The sequence below is a fragment of the Colossoma macropomum genome, unplaced genomic scaffold (assembly GCF_904425465.1).
Source record: "Colossoma macropomum unplaced genomic scaffold, Colossoma_macropomum, whole genome shotgun sequence".
Classification (NCBI taxonomy): Eukaryota; Metazoa; Chordata; class Actinopteri; order Characiformes; family Serrasalmidae; genus Colossoma; species Colossoma macropomum.
In genome coordinates this window covers 17775249-17793384 of record NW_023494802.1, presented here as the reverse complement: position 1 = coordinate 17793384, position 18136 = coordinate 17775249, and the positions used below count along the sequence as shown (strand labels likewise).

The following is an 18136-nucleotide window of genomic DNA, read 5'->3' as shown; positions in this document are numbered from 1 at the left end:
ATTAAATAAGTTTTTCCAGGTGAAAAGTTCGTATTTGTACCATTTTATAGCCTAATGTTCTGAAACTGAACACTAAAGTGAAAAGCCTGGAGACGAGACGGGGTGTGTGGAGTCAGTCATCTTAAAAAGATATCATTTCTCAGGATTATGATACAATTATGTTCCCTAACTAAAGGTATTGAAGTCATACCTTTGAGGGCACCACCCCAATGACGATGTAGTACCTTTTTTTTCTGAGGGTGTGTGTAAAACAAAAATTTGCTTCTGTCACTGAAGGGAAAGGGGACGTTTGTGGGGGTCTCTTGACGATCGTCACCAAAGTTACATAGCATATGTTGGCGATGAGTCCATAAATCTCCCTCACCAGTGATACTGAGTTTCCACTCAGCTAAAACAGAGTGGCTGCGTAAATGAAGATGCACTTTGGCTGTTCAGTGAATCGAGGAGTTTGAGTCTTGCATGTTATGAACATCATGCGTCTGATTGGCTGCTGATGCTCTTGTGTTGTGACGCAGTTATGAAGCTCACCAAATTTGTTTTTTTTTTTTATTCACATTAACTGCAACACATTCCAGACATGAAGCACTGATCTGTCCTGCCTTTAGAAATTCATACTGACTGTACTGTAATGACTGTAATGTCATTACATTAAATAATAACCTTTCTTTTTCTTTTGTATGTGTAGCAAACACATGTTTTGCAACATGCAGATCAGACAAATCATCTGAATCATTGAAATCAATGTATTTCAGTGACAAACAATGGAACAGAACCTTCCACTGTAAAGGGCAAGAAGCAGATACGATATTATTCCTCTTTATAGTGTTTTTTACGGAAGTCCAGATGCTATAATTTTCTGGATTGTTATCTTGAGATAACAAGATAAGTAACTCGTTATTTCAAGATAACAATTTTGTTATCTTAAGGTAACAACATAAGTAACTCATTATCCTAAGATAACAACTTTTGTTATCTCGAGATAAGATAAATAACTCGTTATTTCAAGATAACAACTTTTGTTATCTTGAGATCACAAGATAATTAACTCGTTATCTTAAGATAACAACTTTTGTTATCTTGAGATAACCAGATAAGTGACTCATTATTTTAATATAGCAATTTGATATCTTGAGATAGCAAGATAAATAACTTGTTATCTCAAGATAACAACTGTTTTCTTGAGATCACAAGTTAATTAACTCGTTAACTTGTAAGATAACAACTTTTGTTATTTTGAGATAACAAGATGAGTAACTCATTATTTCAAGGCAACCATTTTGTTATCTTGAGATAACAAGGGAAGTAACTCATTATCTTAAGATAACAACTTTTGTTATCTTGAGATAACAAAATAAGTGACTCATTATTTTCATATAACAATTTATCTTGAGATAGCAAGATAAATAACTTGTTATCTCAAGATAACAACTCTGTTTTCTTAAAATCACAAGTTAATTAACTCGTTAACCTGTAAGATAACAACTTTTGTTATCTTGAGATAACAAGATGAGTAACTCATTATTTCAAGACAACTATTTTGTTATCTTGAGATAACAAGAGAAGTAACTCGGTATTCCAAGATAACAAGTCTGTTATCCTGAGATCACAAGATAATTAACTCGTTAACTCGTAAGATAACAACTTTTGTTATCTCGAGATAACAAGATAAGTAACTCCTTATTTCAAGATAACAACTGTTATCTTGAGATAACAAGATAATTGACTCATCATCTCTAAATAACAATCCATAAAATTATAACTACCTCCTCTTTTCTTATATTGATTCACAATCCATTACGTATTTATCAACACAGCCGTGACTGCAGGTGAAGCTTTTCAGCTAGTTTAATGTTTCAGTTGCACAGTGTTTAGGCTTTGGTCTCCCAGTGTTGGCCCTCTGCCCCAAACTTGTCAGACCAGCTTGCTTCTGGTCTACAACATTCTAAGCTATTTCAATTTTGCGTCTAGTTTTTTCGCCTGACAAAAAAAGCGTCGTGATCTGCCTCGTAGAATTTCTATTCCTGTCCAGAGAAGAAGCAGAACCTCAGCTGGACCTCAGATACTGTGGTTTCGTATTCAGTTTCACTGTCTGAGAAAAAGTCAGACGTAATTGCCTTCGTGAAATTTTACCTTCTCCATCTCTTGGCAGTTACTAGCTCTGTGCCCATGTGATTCCTATCAGCTGTGAACATCACCCCCCCCAACAACCACAGTTTCCAGTAAGTTGCCTCTGCATGTGCGAGCAAGAGAGTGAGTGTATCCGATAAACCACAAAGCCGGTGTGTGTGTCTGTGTGTCTGTGAGAGAGAGACATCACTCTACAGGCCAGAACTAATGCTGAATACATGCAGAACAAGTTATTTCAGCAGAAACAAAACAGTTCTGCTTAATATTGCCTAAGCTTAATTTCCGCAGAGCATTGTTGTACAAAAGGTCACGGTCATAAACGTCTGTTGCTCTTACAATCACTGGTTCCATGTACTCAGTAAAATTTGATGGATTTGCACTCGTGCTCATGTTTTCAAATGATATTACTTTTACTTTCAAAGAATTGACTGTTTTGATAGTAGTGAGTTAATGTATCTGCCTTTTACTGAATTACATCTTAGTCATTAACACTTAGGTACTAATTCACGCTTCTGACTTTAGAGCCTCTTCGTTTTGTTTTAGACTAAAGGTTCATTAGAAGAATAGAGCCTATCGCGCTTAAGTTCCTCTGCTGGATGTAAATGCGTTTTAGTTTTTTTGCTATTTGTTTATTATTTGAGGAACATCTCTGCTACGCGTGAAAATATTAACTTTGTTTTACAGACTTACTGTTAATGAACAATTCAGCAGAAAGCAGAGTGAGTCCAAACGTTATAGCTAATCCCATAGGAGGGTTAACTGTAACTGGTTAATCAGTACAAACAGAACAGTTCTGTGTTGTTCTATGTTGTCCATACAAGCATTCTAATCTAAATGCATAACAATTTATTCTTCAAAATATGTAGACCATTCTACTGAATTAGTATAGTCAGATAGTGCAGTCTGATATATATATATATATATATATATATATATATATGGCTTCACAAGGGTCATGTTATAATCTATTTAAATGCCAAATATAATTGAGATAGTAATAAGCATAATATACACAAAATCATATTTTATAGGGTACTTTCTATTTGGAGGTGTCTATCCCAAACCCTAACCTCAAACCTTCAACTTGTGAAAATAATATTTATATTTTTTTGCATTTTTTCATTTTTTAATATATCTTTTGATTTCTTTTAAAGTGATTTTAGATCTAGATTTATTCTGACTTCGATGTTTAAATTAAAAAAAAAAAAACTTTTTACAAACAAAATTATGGTTAATGGTTATGAATCTTGATGTCTAAAACATTGTTTTACAGACATAGTTTTACAGTTTTGTGACAAAATTTTGCCCTAAAACATATTTTTTATCAAATTATTTTAATCTGTTCATGGTGGAAGGATTCATGAAGGGTGTTCTAAGGCTAAATAGTCCCCAAAGAAAACTTTACCGCTATTTCACCTTCATCAACATTACATATAAAAACTTAAGACACATGTAGGTTTATTGGTGGTTTTGGATGGTTAATAAAAAGGCTATATTTGTGTTGTAGACCTCCGACGCCTGGTTACTATCACCACCAAAAAGACCCCAAAGAAATCTGAGTTGGCAATTTCTCTACAAATTAACCATTTTACATCAGGCCACTCTGAATGACCTCATTTACAACCACTAACTTTTAATGGAAAGACAAATAACTAAACAGTTCTAGGATTAAAAAAAGAACTCAGCAAATACAGGGTGATTCAAAAAGATTCATCAGATTTCAAACTGCCATATTTTTACAACCGTGAGGCGCCTAGGAACCAATCACAATCCACTTGAAAGAGGGGGTCATAGAGTTTCTGACCGACACCGGAAGATGGCTCCCTTCAGTCTGAGAGGAGATGCGACCCCTGAGCAGAAAGCGTTCTGCGTTCTCCACTTCAATAAGAGTGAATCCGTCATAACTGTGCAGCGTGATTTTCGTGGGCAGTGAAGCTCCAACAGCTCAGAGCGTTCGTCGTTGGTTCCACAACACTGGATGATCTCCAAAATCGCACTGAAAGAGCCGCGAGTGCAGCGACACCCGACATGCTCAATCCAGTATGGGATGAATTTGACTATGGTGTTGATGTTGTCTGTACAGCTGGAGGAGGTTCATACTGAGACCTTGTACAATTACATAATAAACTTTATGCTCATTTAAACCATTTACAGTTCACTGCATTGTTCTGTAATGATTTACAAGTGAAATGAATCGTTTTGAAATCAGATGAATCCTTTTGAATCACCCTGTATAATGTAGCATGTGGGTTGCCTCTAGGTCATCAGTGCCGGAAGGTTCTGTGCAGACCATGGAAAAGAACCAAATGTGGTTCTTCTCTAAGTATTTTCAAATGATAACAGTTGTTCCTCTACTCAAGTATACCAGCGTGGAGATGACTCTACTTTTTACTCCACGTCTATCAGCACTTATCAGCAAAGGAACTTTGGTAGGTTCTTCCTCTTTGTACGTGTATGCGGAATTGCCATTTTTGCAGTCTTTAGTAGCGTTCCACTATCTGTAACCTCTTGTCATGGTGCAGCTGTGATGCTGGAGGCCATGAGGGTTAATCTCATCGCTTCCCTTATCTTCTTCCTTTAGATATCTGACTCTAGCGCTCTCACACACAACTTTTTCCTGTATTAATAGCTGCCAAAAAAGCAAATCTGCACTGCACATTTACAAAAATAGAACCATAAAAGATTATTTGGAGCACTGCCACAGAGCAGTGGTCACCAACCCTTGTCCTGGAGATCTACCTTCTTGCGGAGTTTGCAGTCAAGTGAATAAATATTGAGATATCAACAAAGTTATAGCTGCTTTAGCTGTCTACCACTTAAATTTGAGGGTATGTACATCCGTATCAGGTAAACGGTGTAGAAATTCCAACCATTTTCATTTCCCATTACACAGTCTCTCAACTTTTGGAGGCTCAAAAGTAATTGGACAGTTGGCTGCTAAGCTGTTTGGCCAGGTGTGTGTTATTCCTTTATTATTTCAGTGACAATTAAGCACATAAAAGATCTAGAGTTGATTTCAAGGTGCTGTGGACTCTCAATATTAATTTCAAAGAGCTGTCATTGTTAATGAAGTAAGCCATCATTAGGATGAAAATAATGCAAACCCATTAGAGAGATAGCAATAACAATATGTGGCCAAATCAGCTGTTTGGAGCTTTTTCAAAAAGAAAGAACACACTGATGTGCTCAGACATGGCAAAAAGCCCAGTAGACCACAGAAAACAACGGTAGAGGCTCACTGAGGAGTAATCTTCCTTCACAACAGTTGGTCAGGTCAAGAACAGCCTCTAGGAAGTAGGCGTATAAAAGCAAAAGTAAAAGTGTATCAAAGTAAACAGTCAAGAAAAGTCTTCACCAAAGTAAATACAGAGGGTTTACCGCAAGATGTAAACCACTGGTAAGCCTCAAAAACAGGACGATCCGGTTAGATTTTGCCAAAAACATCTAAAAAAGCCTGCTCAGTTCTGGAACAACATCTTATGGACAGATGAGACAAAGATCAACTTCAACCAGAACGATGAGAAGAGAGGAGGGTGAAGAAGGGAAGGAACTGCTCATGATCCAAACCATACCACCTCACGGTCATGGTGGAGTGTTACAGCAAGGTCATCTGTGGCTGCCAACAGAACCGGTTCCCTTGTATTTACTGATGATGTGACTGCTGACAGAAGCAGCAGGTCGAATTCTGAAGTATATAGGGCTATTTTATCTGCTCAGATTCAGCCAAATTCTTCAAAACTGATTGGACAGCGTTTCACAGTGCAGCTGGACAATGACCTGACCTAGTCCTGCACCTAACCTCAATCCACTCCACCAAGAATTTCACTTGAAGGCAAAACTGATGGAAAAAAGGTCTCAAAAACAAGCAGGAACTGAAGATAGCTGCGGCAAAGGCCTGACCGAGCATCAGCGCTTGGTGATGTCCGTGGGTTCCAGACTTCGGGCACTCGTTGACTAAAAAGAGTATGAAAAACGACAGTTTAATTTATGATTGTTAGTTTGTCCGCACTGTAAAAAATGAAAAACTCGAGATAAAATGATATGTCAACTTGTTACATTGTGTCTTTGGAGTTAACATCATCTTATGGACAGATGAGACAAAGATCAACTTCAACCAGAATAATAAGAAGAGAGGAGGGTGAAGAAGGGAAGGAACTGCTCATGATCCAAACCATCCCACCTCACGGTCATGGTGGAGTGTTATAGCAAGGGCGTCTGTGGCTGCCAACAGAACCGGTTCCCTTGTATTTACTGATGATGTGACTGCTGACAGAATTGGTTGAATTCTGAAGTGTATAGGGCTATTTTATCTGCTCACATTCAGCCAAATGCTTTAAAACTGATTGGACAGTATTTCACAGGGCAGATGGACAATGACCTGACCTTGACATGCATCTAACCTCAATCCAGTCAAGCATGAATTTCACTTGAAGGCAAAACTGGCGGTAAACACCTCAAAAACAGGCAGGAACTGAAGACAGCTGCGGTAAAGGCCTGACCGAGCATCAACGGGGAAGAAATGCAATGCTTGGTGATGTCCATGGGTTCCAGACTTCAGCCACTTATTGACTGAAAAAGAGAATCAAAAATGACAGTTTAATTTATGACTGTTAGTTTGTCCACACTGTATAAAATAAAAAGCTCACGATAAAATGATAGGTCAACTTTTTACACTGTTTTTGGAGTTAACCCATCTTAAACTTCTTAGTTTATTTAAAACTTACATTTTTAGTTCTGCATCTCAGTTGGGTGAACAATATGAAATACAAATATTGCAATTTTCATTCATTCTCCCCACCAGGTGGGACTCTTTCCATTAAAAAACACCAGCAAGCATTTTCTGGGCTGCATTTTAAAGACAGCTGCAGCATCATCAGGGCTCAAACCCACGATCTTCTGATAAGTTCATTAAAATTCAGATAATAAGTTTATATAACAGAATGCAAGACACATACAGTTGCTTAGTTAACTACTTGTTGTTCAATTAACTCAGGCCCAAAACTTGGATATTTAACATTTTCTAAGTATTTTATGTGCTTTGAGTACTAAGTCAGATTGGGTTGGACTAATACAAATTAACATTTTAAACCAATTCTTTGTTCAGGTGACAAAATAAATGCTACACAGGTCAACAAAACAAAGTTATAGTAAATCTTTAGTATTAAAGATACATTTTTTACAGTGCAGCTACTTTTGAGCCTCTAAAAATGGGGGGCTTTGTATGAAAATGGTTGTAATTCTTCTACTCAAATTAAAGCTGAAAGTCAGCACTTTGGGCTCATTTTAATTATTTAATTTCAGCTCCAATGTGATGTGTTGGATGGCTAACAATAACAATAACAATAATTTTGTTGACATCCAAATATATGTAGACCTGACTATAATTCCTCCCACAATCTGCCACACTTGCTTCAGTTAATAAACTTTGTCAGACGCTGAATCCGATGCATTAGTGTAAGGAAACGGGGGGCAGCATGTTAGATGAAGGTTGGAATTACAGTCTGCAGACCTCGAGGAGGAAGGTTGGTGACCACTGCCTTAGAATAACCAAGGTTCAGAAGGACCTTTTAGCGGATGTCTCTGAAGAACCATTTTTGTCGATGGTTGTTTGAGTGTGAAAGAGTTTTTTTCTTTCTCTTTCTCTTTCTCTTTCTCTTCCTCTCTCTCTCTCTCTCTCTCTCTCTCTCTCTCTCTCTCTCTCCCCCTCCCTCCCTCCCTCCCTCCCTTTATTTGAGCCTCTGAGCGGAGCCACCAGAGCTGCTAGAGTCACCAGAGCCCCATCTCTGTTGGCTGATCTGCACCATTTTGACCACCATGGAGCTTCATGCTGTACAAAGCTGTGCAAACCTCACCTGCATGAACTGACCCTCCTGATGCTGCAGCTGCTGCATAAACTCAAACTATCTAATTAACCATTGCTCCACCTGTTTTTCCCGTTTTGTATTCTAATATTTTATACTAATACTGATGTCTATCTGGTGTCGACCAGAGGAGGATGGGTTCCCCTTTTTGAGTCTTGGTTCCTCTGATGGCTTCTTCCTCTTGCTCTTAGGGAGTTTTTCCTTGCCACCGTCGCCATGGTGACACTCATTAAGGGCTCAGACCTGGATTTTTCTGTAAAGCTGCTTTGTGGCAACACCTTTTGTAAAAAGCGCTATATAAATAAACTTTGACTTGACTTTTTAAACAAGTAAAGTCGAGGTTTTAGTTTTTTGTCCGAGCCAAGAACCATTTAGGAGTGTTTATTTTTAAGAAGTGATCACTGTCAACTAATTTCTCTTCTGGTAACTTTTTTTTTTTTGCAATCAATGAGCTTCAGTCACAGGCAGAAAGTAGCGAAAGCCATCAGAGTGTGCACAAACTGAATACATCATTTAGATTTCCTGTGGTGCCCACTGTGACAGCTTTAAACATCAATAACAAGTTCTTAACACCAGATGTGAGAAAAAGATACCGTTGTGGGTAATGTTTCCGTACTCATTGGTTTCTGTGTGTTGGGTTGTGTCTCTGCAGGTTTTACCATGGGGTGTGTTGGCACCAAGCCAGAGCAGGATTCAGGCGGAAAAGCGGTGAGCAATGACGACTCGGGAAGCCGCGGGCACACAGCGCACTACGTCAAGGATCCTACGACGGGCATCAAGCCTGTAAGTGGACCCCCTCTCCGGGGCTTCGTAAGGCAGGAACAGAAGGGTTGAGGAAAGAAGGAGAAGTGTTTTTAGGGACTTTCTCTTAATTCTTACTTCTTTCTCAAAAGTTGATGATTGCACATTGGCCTAACCCTCATTTTGCAAGGTCACTGCTGTGGAATCTTTTAGCACATTCAGCTTGCACAGGCGTGCTTCCTCTTTAAGTAGGTTCTTCAGTCAAAGAGATCAATGACACTGAATTCCCGTAGTCGTAAAGCTTCTCAGAGTAGGAGTGCTGACCTAGGATCTGTTCCTGTCAGCAAAGCCATGGTAAAACCACAAGAGAGGAATCTGATTCCAGATCCTTCTGCCCTGATAAACTTTGTGAACATGGGCCCTTATTCCTCTCTTACTTACGATGACTTTACTAACAAGAACTGATCCTAGATCAGCACTCGTACTCTGAGAAGCTTCATGAATACAGGCCTTGGTCTTTTCCCAGTCTACACTGCAACATAAGGCCATTTACTTGAGAGTAACGGGTGCAAATACCACTACTTGATACCTATTTTAACCTGTCATGTCTTGACACATACAGCAGCATTTATCATGTGCTTTTTGTTTATATCTCCTTATGAACACGTTCAAGTTTGGACTAGAGTTACTTTTGTTTTCTGTCCAGTCGTGAAACTTATGCTATTGTAAGAGAATGTAATAAAGGACAAAATCAAAAATATACCTTGTATGGTGACATGCTTTTAATCTAAGCATGTGCCAGTATAACAGTGTATATATTATGATAATTACTTAAACTTTTATCATGGTTTACAACTCTACAGGGTGATTCAAAAAGAATTATCCGATTCAAACCGAAAGAGCCGTGAGTGCAGCGACACCCGACATGCTCAATCGAGTATGGGATGAATTTGACTATGGCGTTGATGTTGACCGTACAGCTGGAGGAGGTTCATACTGAGACCTTGTAAAATTACATAATAAACTTTATGCTCATTTAAACCATTTACAGTTTACTGCATTGTTCTGTAATGATTTACAAGTGAAATGAATCATTTTGATGAATCTTTTTGAATCGCCCTGTATTAAGAAAAAGCATTTTCTGAATGTCGGCCTTTGAAAACAAGGTCCCGGGGTCAGCAGTGTTCATTAATTTGTGAAATCCATTTTTTTTTTTCTAAAGGGCATTGTGTCTGTGGTTTCTCTTAGAATTGTTTTTTTTTTTTCACAGAAAGGGTGATAGCACATTGCCTATGAAAGGATAGCACAGCATCTTTACCAAGAGCTGTGAAAGTTTATGAAACACTAAAAGAGCCGTACAGACATCACATTAAGCATGCCATCACAGTGTGACGGCATAGTGGGAAACCCTGTGGAATCAGAGCTACTCTGCCTTTCTGAAATGTGTCTGATGAAACTGCAGCTTATTGGACTAAAATGCAGTGACAGTGTTCCAGAGCATCCACGATAACAATGTCATTTGTGTTCAATATCTTATTACTGAATGTCAGCACATGTGTACCTTAAGCTAATTGCATTAAAACATAAGACCCTGATGCTAAACGTTACTACATTTAAAGAGAAGAGAACAGTGGCAGGCGCAACATCACCACATTTAACCTTATTACATTTACAGTGGCAGTGTATGGTAGGTAAAGTGTCCTGGCTACCTTCCAGCGTCTCAGCTGCGTTCTCTGTTTGGCTTCATTTGCCTGCGGCTGTTCTGGTGTAACAGAAATTTGGAGATGAACACCCAACATATATTTCAGGTGATAGCCTTTAAATTTGGTGGGCAGGTTCATTTTTTATCCACAAAGAGATGCCAAACAGAAATCTTTGAGAGATGCCAGAAAGGGACCTTTTTTGCTTGCCTTCACATAATGTACCAATTTAAGGGTTCCTCCTAGAACCTTTACATTATGTGGAAGTTCGTTAACACCTTAAATGGCCAGGGCCCACCAGCGGACCCAAAGCTTTATTACACACTTCTATAGCCTAAGAATAGCTCAGCTAGTTTGCATTAAAGTCCCTGTAATTACTGAATAATAAGCCTTACTATGTAATAAACCTGAGATTTCAAGTTCACACTTCTCATTAACTTAAACGGTTCTCTAAAGAACCCCCCATTAAAAGTAAGTGACTCTTCTAAGGCATCATGCAAAGAACGCTTTTTTTTAAGATGTCACCAGTGAAGCCACGTTTTAGTTGATGAATAGTCAACAAGATTGTCAAGGTGAATGTTTTTCTGGAATAAGCAGTCGTCAAGTTAATTAGCTTCTGAGTCAAATTGCCGCAATTTTTTTTTTCAAACATGCCTTTTTTACATGGGCCAGACATATTCATCGAAATGGAAGTAAAATTAGAAGCAGAAGTAGCGAAATGGAAGTAGAATAAGGATCTAGAGGTGGAATATATGATGATATTTTATCATAAATTACATCACTACATATTTTTCTGAGTATATCATGGTTACCTTCAAAACACTGACCGACTGCACATTTCATTACAAAGAATGTACATACAATTCAGCTTAAGTGGCTTTACTATAGCATGGTATGCAAAACATTGTGCCAAAATAATTGTATGCACAGTTTTTGAGAGTATTTTTTAAATGTGGCTTGATCTGTTCCAATTTATCAAAGCTCAGAAAACGAAATATCGTGATACTATTGTGTACATTGTGAAAATGTCTTCAAATATCGTCATAGACTTTTACCATATTGGCTACATCATCGAATCCGCAAAAACAGACAGAACGGCTCACACAAGCAAAAATGCTCAACAAAGTACATTGAGCGCTCACGGCCATACATGCTTTTATTTGTGTTTTCTTGTGTCACTATAGTATCTCACACTCAGACCAAACTGAGGTAGAAGGTTCCTGTAGGAAACTGTGGTTACACACACTCTTGAAGTGTCAGCTAGAACCAAGAAGAGTCTTTTGGAACGTCGCCTTAGAAAATGACATTTAATTTCTTAAAATGCCTAAATTAATTTTTGATCATTTTTATGAGGTCGAAGAATGGTCTTCGAAATGTACGTAGCTTATATATTATTAATAATATTTTACATTAAATCTCCCCCACCAGTCATACTGCATAGTAATTACAAGCTAAAATAGTGTGACTATATAAGTGGAAAAGCACTGCGTGCAAACTGAGCTGTGCCAAAGAAGCATTACATGAATATTATCTATCTACTGTCCAACATATGCAATTTGTCTTAATGATATTCATATATTATATCTAAATTTGCACCACTGCTTGGAACTGTACATCCAAGCTAAGAATTATTGAGGAACCTTTATTTTTAACAATACAAAGTACTTCCTTAATTGTAAATTGATATCTCTTTTTGTTTAAGAGAACTGCTTTTTTCCCCTTTTTCAACCCTTTGGAGGAACTTGAAAGTTCACTCCTAGAAGAGACGCATGTCTTCAGTCGTACAGTAGGACTTCATGCTTCTCTTCATTCAGTTTAGTGTTACGTTTCTTATCATTAACCCTCTATTGCGTGAATTATTACTTGCAGATGATAAAAATGTTTTAATGTGTTTTTGTTATTTAAATATTGCTTACATAATGGAAATATTCTTTTTTTAAAGTGGGGTATTTGCTAAATTGTTGCCATATATAACAATTTATATATAGCAACATAAAATCTAAAAAAAAGCACCATAAAATGTCATTTTTTGTTCTAAAATACATCCTTTTATTGAAAACAAAACCAAACAAATCCAACTGATGCTTAGTGAAATGTATGACCCAATATTTACTGGAAATCAATACAATTTCAATTGATATTTGGAATGTGTGGTAATAATGATGGTCATATGATGTCATAAAATATTTGTCCTTTCAAAGTAAAAGACGCTTTTCACTCTAATAGTGGAGGATTGATATTTAATTTAAATATATTTACAAATATATATATTTTAGTCACATTTTCTTCCAGCATTTGAACATTCTAGGTCAAATGTCTAATATCCACATAAGCTGAAATGCACAGAGTGGAGACTTTTTTCATGAAATTAGGCCCTTTTTCCATTTGTGATCACTTCTCTCTGATTTACATAATGACCAGACTGAGCTTTGGCCCACACTCACTTCCTCTCTGTGTGTAGTGTAGTGGCTTTTACGTTGTATCGTTGTATTTTCCATTGCAAATTGTGAATTATATGTAATCGTTTGGTCTCCACATCTCATCTGCCTTTTCTTAAACATCATTTTATTGAATACAAGACCAAACAAATCCAAATTATACTTAAAACCCAATATTTACAATTTCTGGAAATTAATACAATTTCAATTGGTATTTGGAACGTATGGTAATAACAACATGATCATAGGAATTCCTGGTCCTGTGATGTCATCAAGTATTTGTCCTTTCAAAGTAAAAGACCCTTTTTCCACAATTAAATGGGAAAACCCAGATTTTATATTACTGCGTTTTAGTAAAATTGAGATAAAGTAATTGTTGCCATATGGCAACACTATGCAATAGAGGGTTAAATGGAGCCACTGAAGCTGAAATACTTATTTGCCCCTGAAGTTTTTTGCTATAGATTTTAGCTGCTTTAGATCATTAGATCATTTCAGTTCTTTGCAGTAAGAAGATAAAAGTCTGGTTTGTGAGCATTACTGTGCAATGTTTGCTGGGACATTTTCACTGTAATGGTGGAGAATTAATATTTAATCTATATATATTTACAAATAAATATTTTTAGTCACATTTTCGTCCAGCATTTGAACATTCTAGGTCAAATGTCTAATATCCACATAAGCTGTAATGCATAGAGTGGAGACTTTTCTCATGAAATTAGGCCCTTTTTCTGTTTGTGATCACTTCTCTCTGATTTATATAATGACCAGACTGAGCTTTGGCCCACACTCACTTCCTCTCTGTGTGTAGTGTAGTGGCTTTTACGTTGTATCGTTATATTTTCCATTGCAAATTGTGAATTACATGTAATTGTGAGGTCTCCACATCTCATCTGCCTTTTCTGAAACATCATACAGGATTTGAAACATCACCCCCTGCATTTGGGGAACACTTTCACATTGAGTCAGGGTCAACTGAAAAACAATTCAGGAATTTTTGGATATTCCCAGCAAACATGCCCATGTGGGCCCAATGTGGAGTGACCCACAGTGGGCCTGTGCCAAGTTATCTGTAGGCCAGGCCAACAGTGTACTGCCAAACAGACCCCCTTAAGGACCCACTGTGGCCGACTCACAGTGGTCCAATACAGAGTTATCTGTTGGCCAGCCCTAGCCCACACAGCCCCTCAGCAAGCCCATGTTTGCAGGGTTACTTTTCCTAATAGATAGATAGATAGATAGATAGATAGATAGATAGATAGGTAGGTAGGTCGGCAGGTAGGTAGGTAGATAGGTAGAACTTCATTGATTCCACAGGGAGATTGCTGTGTTTCAGTAGCAAGACATATAATTTCACATAAACTTACATATACTATGCAGAAAAATAAAAATAGAAATAAAAATAGACATAAGTTAAGTATAAGAATAGAAATAAAGTATATCTATTTGCATATTTAGATAGCATATGGGACAGTTTTTGTTTTTACATGATAGCAGGCACTTAGTGGTATGAGGTAGACTAATACAATATTATAAATAATATATAATATTATTTTTAGTAAAATACTGTCCATCTCTTCACCATTTATGTCCATGATTTTACTGAAAACCCAGTGCCATGAGTGTTTCCGTTTGCTGGTTTACTGTTTCCGGTGGGCTAGAATTCCAGTAATGCTAACCAGACAAAAATTAAATCAGCTCTGGTAGGGACTGCATGATTCATGTATTCAATTCCGTGCCAAAGAAAAAGGAAAGGAAACTAATAGATAGCATATATCTGGGCTTATCCTCCCTTACACAAGACTGGAGGACTTCCCCAGCCCTGCAGTGCACAAGCGCTCCACTTTCCCTCAGCATTACCGCATTACTCATACCTGATCTTTACCTTGGCTGACCCTCTGACTTGGCTGTACGTCAGCTTTAAAAAGATGAAGTGGCTGTGTTTGCAATACAAAGCCGTTCCCATTTTGTTGCCATACATGTAATTTTATGCCTCTGTGCTTTTATAGTTCCCTAGCGCTTCAACGCCTACACCTTCGGAAAAACAAACTAGTTCACTATATAAATATAGCTACTCTCAGGCCACGATTTCATATTATCTATGAGAGTGTTGAGGGAAAGCGGACTGTGAAAACATGGTCACGGCAGCTTTTAAAATGTTGTTACTAAGCAACCACCTAGTATGTTTGGCTGAAACAGCAACACATGTCCACTATCTCACTCCTTCAGAAGGTAAACACACTAACTGGACACAAAAAAACTGGCTTCAACTAAGAATCACAAGCAAGGTTAAAGTTAGGGAAAAAATCGGTGATGCTTCTGTAGCCAAAAATGGCCAAACTAGGTGATCGCTACACAAATCACTTTCAGAATTGTTTTTTCCAGTTATGCAGATTGAAGCTTCCAAGTTCTCTTGCAAAGATAGGATCGTTTTAGGTGGACTTAGATTTTACACACATATGTTTGTTGGCTAGAGCAGCCGCCCATTTCAGTGCTGGTTTTAACAAGTCCTTATCCACTTGGCCTCGTCATTTCCTCCCAGGGGAATCCCTGACGCCATCTTAAGGGCTGTTCTGTTACTTTGTTAGCTCAATTGAAGTGTGAGATGGGCCCTCAGTGGGGTGAGGAGCAAGTGAACTTTAGCAGCAGAACTTGCCTAGAAATCGCTGCGACCCCGTTCCCTTTTCAAGCCCCAAAAATGGTGGACAAAGCTGTTCATAAGCAGTAAACTGCTTTAACCTTTTCAACTCCTTGAGATCACCAGTGGTTCCAAAACGCACTTCGTCATAATCTTCATAACTTCATATTTCATAAGCTACATTCTAAAGGTGGGGGTCATATGAGAGCTGTAACTGTCTTCTTTCCAGTCAAATAGATGGGTGATGTAATTTTAAACCGTTATAATAGAAAAAGCTGAACTCAACTTTTTTTGTTCTACTGAAAGTCGACCCATTTTTCCACAAATCTGAGCTAAAAACTATAAACAGATGGTGTCTCTTCAGTGATCTGCTCTGTAAAAATAATTTTTATAAAATAATACAAAGAGCATCTAAGATTTTTGGCGTTCAGCCGTAAATTGTAAGCATATAGCAATATGTGTATGATCATAAAACACACTGTTAATCTGAGGGGAACTTTTACAAAAAAATAAATAAATAAAATTAAAAATTTATTTCACAAACATTTATTTCATGCAGTTATTGAATAATTTGCCTTACGATTTGGTCATGTTAATTCAGATGGACAAACCAAAACATACCCTGGTCAATAAGAGGTTAAAATGCTTTTAAAAAGCATAACATTTCGTTTGATGGGCTTTAGGTTGCAAACTACATCTGTTACACATGATTGCTGATACAATGTCATCATTCTACCCTGCTAGCTTGCTAGTTAGCATGCAAAAGGCTACAAGGCAAACAACAATAAAAAGAAAGGCAGTACACCAAAGTTTATAGCGAGACAAAAAGCAATTATTCAGAAATACGCTTAAACTTGTCTTAAAACCTTTTGCAATGCTAGCTCACTCAGGCTAACCTAGCTGAAGGCTAGAGAGGTTCCATTTTCAAAAATCCTCTTCTCACTGTACCATCCTTCCCCTTTCTCCTGTGAGTAGCCACTTTTGTAATGTAGATGGTGGATGAAGTGGGCGAGGGTATGTTAAAAAAGTTTTTAATGTTTAAATTTTATTAAGATATTATGTCAGACTCGTCACAAAGCTCCTGTAATGGTGTCTAAAGCAGCCTTATACTCTTAGAGCTATTGTCTGTTTAAAATTGGCTTGATTTTCTTTTTTGTTACAGGTACACCTAACAGGATGTTTGGATAGACAGGACATTTGCATTTGCAAGATATTTAGCTTTCATTAAACAGACACTGCACAAACCTAATCAGCGCACTTCTAAAGGGGAATTTTTGCAGAGAAAAAGTTCTGCAGAATTCAGTGGTTGAGATGTAAACAAAGTCATTCAAAATGGTTTAATGTGAAATGGTTCATTATAGAGATGCTCACCCTCTCTGATTTTTACAGTGGTGGTGATAGGAACCAGGGGTCGTGACATCTACAACACACGTGTATATAGACATTTTATTTTCGACATAAAACCGCCAGTGAACCTACATATGTCTTATGATTTTTATCTCCAAAATAGTATGCTTACAGGACAAAACAAACAAAGTGATGTGTTTACAGGGCCAAGAAATCTTTACTTTCAGTGTAAGTTGATGTAACTTTGATAATAAAATTTGGGAAAAGATGTTTTTTTTGGACAGTGACGATATGCAATGTTGATGATGGTGCAATTGTGATAAATATAGGTAAAAAATATTTCTTTAGGGACTATTTTTCCTCACCATGCCCTTTCCATGACCATTTCACGCAATAACTTCCTGTGATGTACATTTTAGAGACATCAAACTCTGCAGACGCCTGGTTCCTATCATCGCCTCCGTGAACAGTTTCGACTCGACGTAGCTTTTCACGTCACACCACTCGGAATGACTTAGAATGACCAAGATGTTTACACAATTTCTCTCTCGTCTTCTTCACAGAACAAATCCAACTCCAACCTTCTAGGCTCGAGCGCAGACGGTGAGTGACAGGCCTTGTGTCAAACTTTCTACGCCTCATTTCAGAACCATCCGTGTTAAAGCCCTCAGAAACCATTTCAATGACAAAGCAACCAGCATGAATTCACCAAGCATTGTCATGTGGTAATACAGATGCAGCTGTTACAGCCATTTCAAAGTCCTGTTGAGGTTGAGGGGTGGATTTTAAGATGTTTGCTTTGTACTATTAAAGAGGAAGTTGCTGTTGACGTCAGCACTTGTTCTGCTGGGCTATTAATAAATGAATTTCCTATGCTGATCATTTGAAAACGGATACACATTTAAACCTCAGCCGGGTTTGAGAGTTTGGTGCTAAATTCAGTTCCTGTTTGTCATGTCACTAGTATTTATAACCTGCTTATACTCGACCCATAACCTTTCGTGTGGCTGTGGTGATGTTAGTTTGATCTATATTCACAAACAGTGGTAGACTAAAATGACAGGCTGTCTGAAAGCTCCTCTGTGCTCCTCAGGTGTAGAGAGCATCGCCATAGCTCTGTATGACTATGAAGCCTTGCATGATGGAGACCTGGGCTTCAAAAAAGGAGACAAGCTGAAAATCCTGCAGGAGTGAGTGTCCCATAGTGCACACACAAGGAAGCCATGCATACAGTCGTAAGCAGAAGTGTGAACACCATCTGCAAAATCATGTTTTGTTGATTTT

At 37.8% G+C, this 18136-nt stretch overlaps 1 protein-coding gene across 2 annotated transcripts in view; it reads left to right on the top strand.

Annotated features, from left to right (window-relative positions):
* hck (HCK proto-oncogene, Src family tyrosine kinase) overlaps nucleotides 1-18136 on the top strand; it is a 44237-nt gene that overhangs the window by 7268 nt on the left and 18833 nt on the right. For both annotated transcript variants that reach the window (XM_036591637.1, XM_036591638.1), the window contains exons 2-4: nucleotides 8641-8771; nucleotides 17416-17455; nucleotides 17946-18042. In XM_036591637.1, coding sequence (XP_036447530.1) covers nucleotides 8649-8771; nucleotides 17416-17455; nucleotides 17946-18042 — 260 coding nt within the window. In that variant the 5' untranslated portion in view covers nucleotides 8641-8648. The remainder of the gene's footprint in view (nucleotides 1-8640; nucleotides 8772-17415; nucleotides 17456-17945; nucleotides 18043-18136) is intronic.